Source organism: Glycine soja, chromosome 11 (assembly GCF_004193775.1).
Source record: "Glycine soja cultivar W05 chromosome 11, ASM419377v2, whole genome shotgun sequence".
In the NCBI taxonomy this organism is placed as follows: domain Eukaryota; kingdom Viridiplantae; phylum Streptophyta; class Magnoliopsida; order Fabales; family Fabaceae; genus Glycine; species Glycine soja.
In genome coordinates, this window is record NC_041012.1 from 10,443,114 (window position 1) to 10,456,887 (window position 13,774).

Genomic DNA, 13,774 nt, shown 5'->3' on the forward strand with positions numbered 1-13,774 from the left:
ATCTCCAATTCCTAAAAAAGAAAAGTATTTAGAGTTGGCTCTGATATCATGTTAAAAAAATGGTATCAGAATAATTACATTAATTATACTTAAATAGAGGATATTTTGTTTCCACTAAATCAAAGATAATATCCCTATAAATTGTAATTAATACTAGAATCAAAATATTAATTCTAATTTTCAACACTCCCCTTCAAGTTGAAGCTTACTAAGCAATCAACTTGTTATAAGAAAATTTATTCCCATTAATAAAAAAAAATAACAGAAATGGAGTTCCACAAAAAAACATTTGAAGGACAACTCAGGGATGTTGACGAAGTTGGGAAATATTGCTTGAAAAGGAGAGAGCTGGAAAACACATCAACCTCAGAAGGTTCAAAGCAAGTTTCGACTTTCTTAAAACCAAGAGTTGAAAGCTTCAGAACCAATGGTGGAGACTCAACAGGGGGATAGAGAAAAAAGAATAGCAAAAATGGAATCGGAGGAAGACAAGCATCATGGTGGTAGTGGGTGCACCTAGATTGCACCAGAGAGAAGTAGATCTGACAAAACGTGAAAAGATTAAAAAAGATGGCTAGAGAAGGTGGTGGCACGTGACAGCTTCAATGGCGTCGGAGAAAGATGGGTTTGACTGGCGATGAAGAGACGAGTCTGATGGTACTAGCAGTGACAGCTTCTGCACAACGAAATATGGTTCATCGGATAAGAACACTTACTGAAAAAAGTTGCTGAAAAACAGAAACAGTTCACCGGAAGAAAGGTAACGAGTTGAATGGTCCACCAGAAACTGAAAAAAGAATAAGAATGATAGAAGAAAGACAACGAGCAAAAGGGCTTACCAAGGATAGGCAGTCCCCAATAAATAAATACATGATTCTCTTTATCATCTTTCCATGATTATTGAAGACAAAATATTAAAATAGAATCACAAATAAAATATATATATATATATATATATATATATATATATATATATATATATATATATATATATATATATATAAGAATTTGAATTAATTATAATTTAAATTCAAATCATATCTAGGCGTACGATTAATGGATTCTAACACTTTCCACGGTATCTATACCAAAAGTTGGCTACTATTTGTAGCAAAAAAAAAAAAAGTTGGCGACTATTTTCCATTTATTTTTACATGTTTGTATTCACAAATAGAATTTCGTTATATATCAGCTTGTTCATCCAGACTAAGTTGTCATCAGGATAAAGATCCAATATACGTCCACCGATCCTAATTGCAATCTCAGATAATTAGTAAACTGTTAGGTCATCGGGCTTGAGAATGGGCAAGGGAAAGGAGAAGAAGAGCAAAATAAAGGTAAGTTGACTGTTCTCTGTGTATATTTCATTGCGTTGATGGCTATTTATAGCTGAATTACATGCCTAGAAACTTCTGCTACCCTAGGCTAGATACACTACGTGCGCTATTAGTAGGGAACATATAACAGGATGGTTGATATTTTGGTATAACAGAATTATATTCTGTTACTAACAGCTAGGATAATGGAGTGGTGGAACGCGTTGTTGCTTCTGCTGGACAGGAACTAAGCATAATCCTCGAGGTAGGCCGGCCTCTTGGTGCTACGCTTGGGTCTACTCTCTTGTTGGTTGCAGTCATGATTAACATAAACAGTTCATTTGAAAGACCAAGTGTGGAAATTCTAACTGTCCAAGTGGCAATCGTTTGATTAGGGGTGTTCGTAAACTCATAGTCCAAATAGTTTGATTTCGTGGATATATCCTAACCATTTCATGGAAGTAATGAGATTTTTTTTTTTGTGGAAGCCCCCGCCTATATAAATCGGGTAAAATTCAATTATCATGATTTAGTAGAAAAACACTATGGGAATGTTGCAGGTGTTGGAGTTTTGCGTGACCAATAAAGAAAGATTCTTATGACGTTTTCCATCCATTTGGGTTGTTGTTCAACCATGCAGACAAAATTTTTGGCAGTTAGGCATTGAAAATCTCGGACTGTGAGTTTAGATTTATCCAAATTAAATTTGATTCATTCTCTTATATAAAGTTTCTTAATGAAGGGTGCATGTCATCATAGTCAAGTTATTGCTTCTCCGATTAATCACTTTAGACAAATATGCTCAGAAGATAGTTAGGTCTAATGGTGTGACACATTAAGAGAAGCTAATCAAGTAGCAATTTTTCTTGCTAAGTATAGTAAATATAGAGAGACATTCTTTTAGAATTTTTTATTTTCGTTGACTTTATTCATCGAGATTTATTATTAGGAGATACCTCCCTGATTGTATTCCGCTGTGCATTTTGACTATACTCAATCCATCCTCTCACCAAAAAAGTTTGTTCATTAAAAATGTACTCCCATATTTTAAATTAAAGAGTGAGATTTTTATATTTCTCACCCTATCAATTAGACATTACAATATTTTATCTCTTATTCTTTAGATGTGAATTTCACGCAATTGGAAAAAAAAAAAAAAAACTTTCTCAACCATATAAAATTATCCTTGTTTATCTATATTTGTATGTATGCCCTTCTTAACCATGTATCTCTGTGAACTATAATATTTTATATCAATTTGGAAAATGAATTTCAATAATTTCCTTTTAAAAACTTGTCAAAAATTTAAAAACCTTATAAACCATCTATTATAAATTAAAATAAAATTTATATATTTAAAAATATTTATTTATTATAAATTTTAATTATATAAAAAATAAATATTTATTGACAAAACATATTTGTTCTAGACTATCATATATGTAGTTCAAAGTAACTCAAGCCACTAGAATAAATCGATCCGATAACTCATTATAAGTCTACACATGCAAAATCCCGGTATATCATTTCTATACGTAATTGTGAGAATCTCTCATAACTACTACTACTAGCACACTACAAGAAAAATGACATATACCTACGCATAAAAACTGTCACTATAAATAAAAAATCCGTAAGTAAATGTATGATAGACTTTGTCCTACGGACGTTTTCTCTGTCAACTTTGAGGGGGGGGTATAGTGACGGCTAATTGTCTGTCACTATAGGTTTTACCTACTATGTATAATGTGTAGGTAAAAGTCATTAACTTCTACTTACATTTCCTAACTGTAGGTAAAAAGTTTTTAATATGTATCTATCATTTTCAATTGTAGGTAAAAGTCATTAACTTCTACTTACATTTCCTAACTGTAGGTAAAAGTCTTTAATATGAACATCACTGGAGACCGTAAGAACCTTCTTTCCCATTAACCGATGCCACAAAACTGCACTGTTTAGAAACAAGGCCATAACCTAGGATTAGATATGTTCAAACATGATGTAATAATCACTAGAAATTTTCAAGTAATCTTCAAGGAAAAAAAACATCATAACCCATCCTTTAGAAATTAAAAAAGAACAAAAACTGATGGAAGGAATGGACAACCAATTTTACCCACCAAAAGCTGTTTAGAAATCTGTTAGAAACATGATTGCCACCACTGTTGTATGCCCCTCCAGCTTCTCCTACCCATGCAGAAGACCAAGGACCATATATTTTAATGGTTTCTGAAAGATTGCCGAAAATTGATTCCACCCTGCTCAAGCGCTCAGGATCTAGAATCTTCCTTTCAAGATGCTCATCACTATCTGAAAGAGAAATCAACTTAGAAACACTGATCAGGAATGACAGACAATAGTATTTTTCAAGCAAGTGAACAAAGTATATCACCCTTGGTACAAGATAAGCTGATAAGGTTAAATATTGAAATGAATATATTATATATCAGTTGCCAGTGCATATCTTTCAATGCAAGGAAAAAGTAAGCACTTATGAGAAAAACAAATTAAACAGAAATGATCAGTATTATAAAATTACCACTCATTCCCACAAAATATATTATGCGTGCAATTGTACATATCTAATAAGATAAACCCTTGTCTGACCTTAGGGAATCATGAACATTTAAAATTTGTACATTGACCTGAATCAATCAACATAATTACTTACAAAGATATGTTATAACTCAGTAACTCACCGTAGAGCGTTCAACGTTATAGGGAAAAAGAATCTGCTGCCAAACGATGCCACGAAACATTTATGCAGTTATCTTCAACGACACAAAAACAAATATATGAGGCACCAGCTAGGCAAGCAAACAGGCCGATGCCGAAACCGTGCAAGTGCTAATAGATCTATTGATTTTGCAAAGACATTAGCAGTGGGATCTAAGAAAGCTCTTCCGCATTGAACTTGGTGTAAGCTTCCTGTTTTTAAGGTCAGAAGAATAAATATAAGTGTAGTAGTTTAACCTTCATATAGTATAAAACCATTTACACTGTCAAGCAATTAAAGATCACATTGAAATGACTTAAAGTAATTATTACAAAGTTAACAATAATTTTTTATTGGATGACAATGATGATGTCTATACTCTATACATTCTAATTAAATTCTATAAATAATTAGTGTCAACAAATTTGGTTGGAGATGTATTAAAAAATTATGGATATGTTAATGTTTTCAGCATTTCTTGTTGGGCGTGGGAATTTTCCAAAATAAATATCTATTATCCGGCACTTGAATTCTATAGAGAAGTAAAAGGGAAGATATATATGTTCAGCTTAATGGTGTGATTAAAGCAAATCCAGCTAGCAGTAGCTCAATAAAATTAAGTAGACTTATATCTGGTAAAAGTAAAATATAATCGTGACAATTAACCAAAGGGATAAAAATGGGTTTATACTTTTATGTAAAGTAGTATATTATTTCTACATGACTATTAATAAGGTACCTTAAGAATGTCAAAAACCTTCTCCGCTGTGTATTTCTGTTCAAGAGTAGCACCTTTCTGTTGAACTTTATCTGGGTGAATACATAAATTTGCTTTTCTATACACTTTTTTAACTGCAGAAGAGGTAATCATATCTGTCAGAGACACTGGCTGCCAACCACATTCTGGCCAAAGAACCTGCATATAAACTCAATGGTAAGACAGAGTCATGGAATAAAACAAATTGTTGTAAGATGGGATAAAAGGTAAAAGCTTAATTTATTAACTATCATATTATTTTACCACCAAAAGGAAATAAAAGACACGAGAAAAGTCCATCATCTTCCTGTTAAATAAGATCCTGGAGATGGCTGAGGAGAGTTTTGGCAGAGCCTTCACTTAACCAAAGGCATATATACTACACAAATAGTGAAATAGCCCAATCAATGGTACCTTTAATTTCAAATAGTTATTTATATATATCGTGTGTCTGAGTTTAATTTCAAATAGACTAAGTTTCTATCCTCCTTACCAAAAGAAACTTACATAATGTTTGGTAAACAGGCTAGAATGAAAAAGAACACAAGTTCTGCTATGTTAGTTCATTTTTAAAAATACAAAAGAATTGAAAATGAGGTTAGAAAATAAGTACAATTTTGTTCCACCAATGGAATACTTTGAGCAATTCTATTTTATCTGCAATTCTGCAAGCCAAATGCTACTTTATAGGCAAATCTTAACCTTTATGTATGAACTTTCAGTCAACAACTCAAAATATTCCATTTGGACCACCATGTTGTCATGTTGGTTTACGCAAAATTACAAACAATTTAAACACACAAAAAAAGGCAGAACATTTGATATGACAAGAGTTAACAATAGCAGAATGTATTAAGAATTGAACTAGCAGTTAGAGAAATAAAGTTATTAGTTACTTTTGTTTGTTTGCTCAAGTTAGCTAGTCAGTTGCCAAATTGGCCACTGATGACTGATATATAAACAATGTATCTCTCTCGATATATATTTCCATCAATTTAAGCTCAGAATCCCAAATTCAGGCACTCTCAGAATCCTACATATCAAAAGAAGAAGCAATGTCCGTTAATAACCTTCCTTCTTGGGTCTCCAGAATTTTTCCAAGCAGGTACAAATGCATTTGGAGTAGCAAATGAACCTTCTTGAAGTTGTTCTCTACCTCAATATGCGAAAACTGTTGCACCAATAGCTGTGAGATTCGTGAAGCTTTTTAAGAGTTGAAAATATCTACACCCATTTTCCTTTTACCTAATTAATTAATATCATAGAAATCACACAATCTTAATATATATGGATACTTATTTTTCATTGAAAGTCTTTTAATAAGTTTACACTGAAGAATTAATGCATAAAATCCGTACGTACTCTAGAGTTAAAAAACAGAGAAAAATAGAAATTAATAAAAAAATATTATAATCAAATTGAAGTAAAAGAATACATTAGTCCTCTAACAACTTGTGAATATAAAAAGGAGCACTTATAAAAGGAGCACTTATAAAAGATATTGAAAATATATTTATGTACTGAAATGAATATAAAATCAGTTCATATAATAATAAAGAAAATAACTGAAGAAAAATAATATACAACATATGTTCATCCTATAAGCTAATAGAAATAAGAAATTTAAAAGACTTGCCATGTTTTAAAACCAACTTAACACATTTCAGAATGTCCTAATTCTTTTTTCTCACCATATAATAATATTTTACGTTAAAATGAAACATTTTAAAGTTCGCTAAATAATAGTAATAGACATGATTATACTTTGATTTCATGGTTGTTCTCTTTCAATTTTTTTCAAGATAATTAAGTTCACATATTTCTCAAATTCAGTAAATTTAGTTTTGTCGACAATTTTTGTTACTTGAAAATTTTATGTCCTTATTTTCTACACAAAATAAACATATTTAAACATCTTAATTATAGTATTATACTAAGATTTATCTCTCCAAACCCTTATTACTTGTCTTTATAAAATCCTTTAAAATTTATCATTTTTTTGTTTACTTTTTTGCCAATAACTTTTAGAAGTATTCTAAGGTTCACATTAAGAATGTTGGGACAAGTATGCAACGAAGGAAGCCAACACATAATCCAATTCAATTTAATGTGAAAGGTGATAGGTATTGTGGCAGGTGCATAAAGACAGTCTTTGACTTGCTCTAAACTTCGTAGGAGGAATCTAAAAGGTTTTCGAAAACAACAAAAATATAAAATAGAGTAAAAGAAACCTTTGTGCCAGGAACATCAGCTTCTTGGTAAGATTATAAAGTCCAGGAACATCAGCTTCTTGGTAAGCCTTTGTGCCCTTCAAATCATTGTTTGCAGAAGCATATGTGGCTTGCTCATTCTCAGCCAGCTGAGCTTCTGGAGAAACATCTTGAGTAATTTCTGTGCTATTAAGATCTTCAGAACTTGAACCATCATCTTTACCCCCATTAGGAACCTGACTTTCTCCATGAACTGGAATGGAATCTTTATCAGAAGAACTTTGCAAAGAGCTGGAGCTCCAAGATTTTGAATTAGCATCCACAAGTTTCTTTGACAGCTTCTCAAGGTCAGCATCAATAGCAAAACTAAAGAATATATTGTTGTGCACATACCTATCACATAAATTACAGCAATGAGCGAAAAGGCATTCCAAGTACAAAGGAAAACTCGTGGGTAAAGAGGCAATATCAAAGATACCAACAAAGTATATGAACATGCTTTTCACTAGTAATATTTCTGGGCCAATGAATGATTGTATTCAGTTCCTCTAGACATGCCAGTTCCTCTAGACATGCCACTTCCTCTAGACATTACTTTTCAACATTTTAAAATAATATACTAGTAAAATGCAGGAATAACTATTTAGAATTTCAAGAAAAAAGTTTCAGGTTTAAAAGACACTAACATGTGAAAGCATTCAGGGTCAGTCAGGTTTATCGGAGGAATGCAACCACTGATCACTCCAATAGCACCATTAATAGCTGCATCAACAAAGTCTGATGTCACTTTATAAAGTGCCCTATCCCGCAAAATCCTACAACAATAAATAAATCACACAAGAAACAAAGATAATCAATAATAATAAGTTATTGCTGACCAACCAAACTAAAGAACAGGCCTAGTTCCAAATCCATTTATACGAATGAGAGAAAATAAAGGCACCTCCTGAGGAGATGTACGAGGAAATTCTCTACAAGACTGCAGCTCTTCATTCCAGTCTCTTTGCATGCCGATTGGCTCATTGCCATAAAGAAGAGTCAAAGCATTCTCAGCCCTGGCTGCATCATGTCTGTAGTCTGCTAACACATGAAACCAAATTAAGAATACATCAAGCCATTAAACCATAAACAAGTACGAGAAATCAGATACTTGAAATGTATCTGCAATAAGTCAATAATCACGAACTATAATCAATATACAACTTTATACAATTTCGGCAATGAAACGCGATCGTATTCCTCGATGAGGTTTTGTGAGATCCTCGTCGGAGGTGATGGAGACAAGAGCGTCGAGGTCTTCAGAAGGTAATTGGCAGCGGAGGTGCCTCACAGAGGCACCGCAGAGCTCCTCTAGCTTCAGCAATAGCTCTGTAGTGAACGACACACACGCGATTAGGGTTTATGATTATAAAACGAAAAACACAAAACACAAACGAGATCGTCGGTTAAACTACGAGAAATTGAAAATTCAGTTAGTGAGCGAGTGAGTGTGCGAGAGAGAGAACTGACCGGAGAATGGAATGGAGCGATCGACGGCGAGGACGCAGGTATGGCCGCCGAGGTAACGGAGCTTGCCATCGGGGTAACGAAGGAGAATTTTGCCGCCGTAGCTACAGAGGAATTTGAGAGTGGATTTCGGAGGTTTGGAAGCGGTTCGGGTTGAAGAGAGTGAAGGTGCCTTGAAGTTTGGACTTGCGCCTTCAAGCCTATGAGTGGTGGCATTTGTCCCCTAGTTTTTCTTAATTTGTTTAATTAAAAAATAGATCTTGAAAATTAATCCTTTTTTTAGCCTGAACATTAATCCTTAGTCAAATATATAAATATAAATTTCACTAAAATATTTTAAAATTATAATATTGTTAATTTACTTTAAAACAGATGTCAGCATAGACCATGGTGCACAACTTTTAATTAGCATTAGATTAGATTCAGGATAATTTTTTTGGGATAATTTTCAAGCCTCCACAATCCCCCACAATATTTTATAGGTATAAGTTTTTTTTATAAGGTTTTACCTTATACTAAAAACTGTAAGTATAAGTCTTTAAATTTAACTACATTGAATAATGGTAGGTAATAAAGTATTTTTAAATTTTACCTACACTAATTTATGTGTGTAGGTAAAGGTGTTTGTAGGTATAAGATAATTTTCTTTTAAATTTTTGTTTTTGTTTAAATGGTGTGTATCTTTTATTAAATGTAATCTAATTTGAATTAAATAGAATTATTATAAATAGAATTGTTGTACGGGCAAGAAACTTTTATTTTATATTTTGAATATTTCGTATTAAATAATTTAGAAATCTATATATTTTCTCACTATTTTATTTTTATCTTCATTTTTTTAAAAGCTTCTCTCTTTCTATTTTTTAAATCAAACAAATACTAATATTGCCACATCATTTAAATGTCTTTCACGATTTTTTTTGCCTATACCGTGCTTTTGTCTACATCAAATAATAATTGGTACAAATGGTTGAGTTTTACCTACATTAGTCAGTTGTAGGTAAAAGTATTTTTGAGATTTACCTATACTAATTCATGTCTATAGGAAAAGAGCGTTTGTAAGCATAGATTATTTTTCTTGTAGTGACACCAATGGACTGTAGGTACAAGTTTCATAGGATTTTACCAACATCAAGTAATTGTAGGTATAAATTTTTTGAAATTTTACCAACACTAAGCATTTGTAAGTAGAAGTTATTTTGACTTTTACCTACACCAAATAATAATAAGTACATATTTTTGAATTTTACCTATGACAAACAACTGTAGGTATACGTATTTTTTGACTTTTACTTACACTAATTTATGTATGTAGGCAAAAACCTCCGTAGGCATATGTCATTTTTCTTGTAGTGGCAAATATCACCCCCTTCATTCAAAAAACATCTTATGATGCGTATTCTTAAACTTGCGAAGAACAATATTATAATAAGTATACTACAAAATGCTCATTATTGTTGTTATGCCCATTCATAAGATATAGGTGAGCTGAAAAAGGGCGAAGTCACCATCATCCATCAAATGAAAGCGGTGAAAATGGCGGTTTTGTGCAATCCATATTCCATGGTTTCGTTCAACTGATTAGTCGTGCCTACATTTGACTTTTCTTATTCTCCAAAATAATTCATTTACGTCAGAACGCGACATTATTAAACGATCTAGAATGAAAGGTTACGGTGACATGGTCAACCGGCCGTATTCAACACGTGTATGTAAAATCCAAATCAAAACAAAAAGATATATGGAAGTGTTAACAAGGTTAAATTGTTTCGGTACGTGTCATATCTTTGAACAAAATAAGTATATATTGATAATTTGAAACTAGAATTTGTCTCTCATAATTTTAAGAATTATTTTTAGCTAGACTTTCAATATATCTTACACTTTAGTGTTATAATATTTATTTGACATTCAGTAAATATATAAAGACATATAGGATAATTAAATTAACAAATAAGAGTAAATCACTATTATAGTGTCTGAAAGAGTATAACATAACATATTAATCACTGAAACTATTTTTTGAAAATAATTCTTATAAATTACAATCCGTTAATCACATTAATTAGTCTAAATGTTTTTATAAAAAAATATGTGATTTAAGTTATAATAATATTAATATATATTTATTGTTTAAGAACAAAATATAATAAACAGATTAGTTAGCAATATTTTATATGAAACAATTTAAATTTTTATAATATATATATATATATATATATATATATATATATATATATATATATGTGTGTGTGTGTGTGTATGTGACACATTACACTATCATATAGTATGGGAAAGGAAGAGTATAAGGTGTAAGAGACTGATTGGTAGGGGACATAAATGAAATGAAAAAAAAAAAAGTGAAGTAGTAAGAAGAAGGAAGAAATTAGAAAAAAGAAAAAGAAAAGGGAGCGTGGAAGTGGGGAACAAGGAAAATGGAATTTTGAGTGGGGCCTAAATGGTCAAGAACAGAACACAGTTGTGAAACGGAAAAAGTGTAGACACCACATGAGATGAGATGAGAATGGCGATGAAGGATTGAAGAACCATACCACACACACAACCTAATCTTATTTATCATCGCCGGTGACGCCAACACAACAGTAACAGCAGCATTTCCTATAAACATTTTTAAACGAAAATTCACGTTCAAATCAAAATCGGCGTTCTCTTCTTCTCTGGCGGTCAACGGTCAACACTCGTATGGCTTCCTCCTCTTGCCCTTGCTTGGGGGATCGTTTGGTCACGCCCTCGTCACACATCACCCCTTACGCCCTCAATCCAATTAATTAATTAATTACTCAGTCAATGTCAAATTCAAAACTCAAAACCATTCTTTTTTTTCTTAATCTTCCTCCTCAAGTCACCAATAATAACAACGCCCCCCATCTTTTCTATTTTTAGTAAACTATTCTTCTCTCTAATTCTGATAAATATTTGACTTATACTCAATTCTATTTTAATTTTAAAATACATTTTGTTTTCTTGATATATGTTTTTTAAAAAAATACGTTTTGAGTCTTTTTTTGTAATTTTTGTAATTGTTTGACTTTGCTCTATCAAATTCCAATTACAGTAATTGTGTCTCTCACATTTTCTCTCATCTATAATTAGGTTCTTTCATCATATATAGTTTCATCTAATATTGAAAAATTAGCCAAAGTGATAAATTAAACATGATGCAAGTATAATATATCAGTTAAAAATGCAATTTTTTTTAATTGCAATGACTTAAAAGATTATGTCATTGTATTGACTTAATTGTCACGTTGATGATGCTTGTGAATAAAATTATTATTTGTATGGTAACAATAAATAATAAAAAGAATATTGTATCTTTATTGCGAAAAAATCAATAGCTTATTTTTATTCTGAAAAAATCAATATCTAAAATTGGTGTTTAGAAAAAAGTGAGTGTGATCTTATTTACTTTCCAATTCGAACAAGAAATAATGAAAATGAAATAATAAATGAAAAATTAACAAGTGAGAAGTTGCCATGTATGTTCGATTAGGTTTTTAACGCGTGGGGAAACAAACACGCAAACGTTCCTCATTTCCTTGGCAGTTCACATTCACACACGCTCTCTCTCTCTCTTCACTCCCTTTTAAATTCACGCTCCCCCCTCTTACCCTTCTCACACACACTCTCTCCCTTGTTTCTCTCTCTTCGGTCAGAAACATGAATTTGGAAACGCAACCAGGAACGGCGTCGTATTGGTGCTACAGCTGCACCCGTTTCGTGCACCTCTCTGTCCAAAGCACCATCGCCTGCCCCCACTGTCAAAGCGGTTTCGTCGAAGAGATCCGTGCCGGCGCCGGAGCCGAAGCCTCGCCACGCCATCGACTAAGTCCTTTCCCCGATGATCCTCTTTTGCTCCGGCGACAGGGCTTCCGCCGCCGTAGGAGAGAAGCTTCCGGCAACCGCTCCCCGTTCAACCCCGTTATCGTCCTCCGCGGCCCCGGCGACGACTCCGCCGCCGCCGACCACGACGGCGTCAGCACGTTCGAGCTCTTCTACGACGACGGCGACGGCACCGGCCTCCGCCCTCTTCCTCCCACCATGTCGGAGTTGCTCCTCGGCTCTGGCTTTGACAGACTTCTCGAACAGTTCGCGCAGATCGAGATGAACGGATTCGGGCGGCCGGAGAATCCGCCGGCGTCAAAGGCGGCGATCGAGTCCATGCCGACGGTCGAGATCGGAGAAACGCACGTGGAAACCGAAGCGCACTGCGCCGTGTGCAAAGAAGCGTTTGAGCTGCACGCGGAGGCGCGTGAGTTACCGTGCAAGCACATCTACCACTCCGATTGCATCCTCCCGTGGCTCTCGATGCGGAATTCGTGCCCGGTGTGCCGCCACGAGCTTCCTTCCGATTTGGAAACTAGGGTTCCCAGCCAGATCGACGAGGAGACGATAGGGTTAACGATTTGGAGGCTTCCCGGCGGCGGATTCGCCGTGGGGAGATTCTCCGGCGGCCGGAGAACAGGCGAGAGTCATTTCCCGGTGGTGTACACGGAGATGGACGGTGGACTGAACACGAACGGTGGTGCTCCTAGGAGAATTTCTCGTTCTGTTAGAAGCAATAGGGTTAGGGAAAGTCGAGGGTTTGGTAGAGTTATTAGCAATTTCTTTTCATTCTTTGGAAGAATTGGTTCTAGAAACTCTTCTTCTGGACATGGGTCTGTAAGTAGAAGCCGTAGTCACGTGAGTTCAATCTTCAATAGAAGCTCGCGGAGACATAGCAGGACTTGGGTTATGGATGATTAATTGGTGAATGGTGATGGCAATTTTGCAAAGAATAGTAATACTTTCTTTTTTTTCAGCTTTGGGTTATGAGATTCATTTCATACTGTAAATAGCATGTAACTAGCAACTATAGAAGCAAGTTTTTTAGTTTTCCCTCTCTGGGAATCTTTAATATGGTTTGATTCAACATCAATGGAAGGAAGAGTGCTATTTTTTAGCTTTGTGGATCAAACATTGTGCGTTGGCACCAGTAACTGTAGCAGTGGACCGGGCATGCATTGGGAAACAAGAATGATGCTTTGTTCCCCGTGAACTGAATTATTTGATTTGTTTATATTATATCTTTCATGTTAGTCTTATTCTTTTATTGGTGAGTATCCTTTCGGGATTATGTTTTTTGAGATGCCTCTTTCAACTTGCAGCACCATAATGTTTTGACCAATATGCTTGATAATGATGATAAGTATAAGTCACTTTTTCCTGTGTGATCCACCTTTGAACTGATTGGGAATGGGAATAGGAT

General features: G+C 34.1%; 2 protein-coding genes and 1 long non-coding RNA gene across 5 annotated transcripts; 1 reads left to right on the forward strand and 2 right to left on the reverse strand.

The window, feature by feature from the left end:
* Positions 1–2,787: 2,787 nt before the first annotated feature.
* Positions 2,788–4,201, reverse strand: LOC114373995. Its single transcript, XR_003658507.1, has 3 exons — positions 4,016–4,201; positions 3,437–3,626; positions 2,788–3,267 (listed from the first exon to the last, which is right to left on the reverse strand). It is a non-coding gene; the product is annotated as an uncharacterized LOC114373995 (long non-coding RNA).
* A 668-nt stretch (positions 4,202–4,869) lies between these two features.
* On the reverse strand, positions 4,870–8,668 carry LOC114373993 (clustered mitochondria protein-like). Of its 3 annotated transcripts, none has more exons than XM_028331574.1 (6): positions 8,509–8,668; positions 8,210–8,367; positions 7,943–8,076; positions 7,686–7,814; positions 7,021–7,392; positions 4,870–4,948 (listed from the first exon to the last, which is right to left on the reverse strand). In XM_028331574.1, the coding sequence occupies exons 3-6, from the start codon at positions 8,026–8,028 to the stop codon at positions 4,909–4,911; spliced, it is 627 nt and encodes a 208-aa protein (XP_028187375.1). In that variant the 5' UTR covers positions 8,029–8,076; positions 8,210–8,367; positions 8,509–8,668; the 3' UTR covers positions 4,870–4,908. The 3 variants fall into 3 exon arrangements, with proteins under 3 accessions (XP_028187375.1, XP_028187376.1, XP_028187374.1); XM_028331575.1 differs by having other exon boundaries at positions 7,943–8,079; XM_028331573.1 differs by having other exon boundaries at positions 8,203–8,367.
* Positions 8,669–12,120: 3,452 nt separating this feature from the next.
* Positions 12,121–13,604, forward strand: LOC114376690 (E3 ubiquitin-protein ligase RDUF2-like). The gene has a single exon (XM_028334926.1). The coding sequence runs from the start codon at positions 12,187–12,189 to the stop codon at positions 13,270–13,272; it is 1,086 nt and encodes a 361-aa protein (XP_028190727.1). The 5' UTR covers positions 12,121–12,186; the 3' UTR covers positions 13,273–13,604.
* The last annotated feature ends 170 nt before the right edge of the window (positions 13,605–13,774 follow it).

Coding starts and splice junctions, on each gene's coding strand:
- LOC114373993 (XM_028331574.1), bottom strand. CDS start 8,028: ATGGCAATGAGCCAATCGGCATGCAAAGAGACTGGAATGAAGAGCTGC. Junction 7,393..7,685: donor GACCCTGAATGCTTTCACAT/GTTAGTGTCTTT, acceptor TTTATGTGATAG/GTATGTGCACAACAATATAT. Junction 4,949..7,020: donor CTGATGTTCCTGGCACAAAG/GTTTCTTTTACT, acceptor GTTTATATGCAG/GTTCTTTGGCCAGAATGTGG.
- LOC114376690 (XM_028334926.1), top strand. CDS start 12,187: ATGAATTTGGAAACGCAACCAGGAACGGCGTCGTATTGGTGCTACAGC.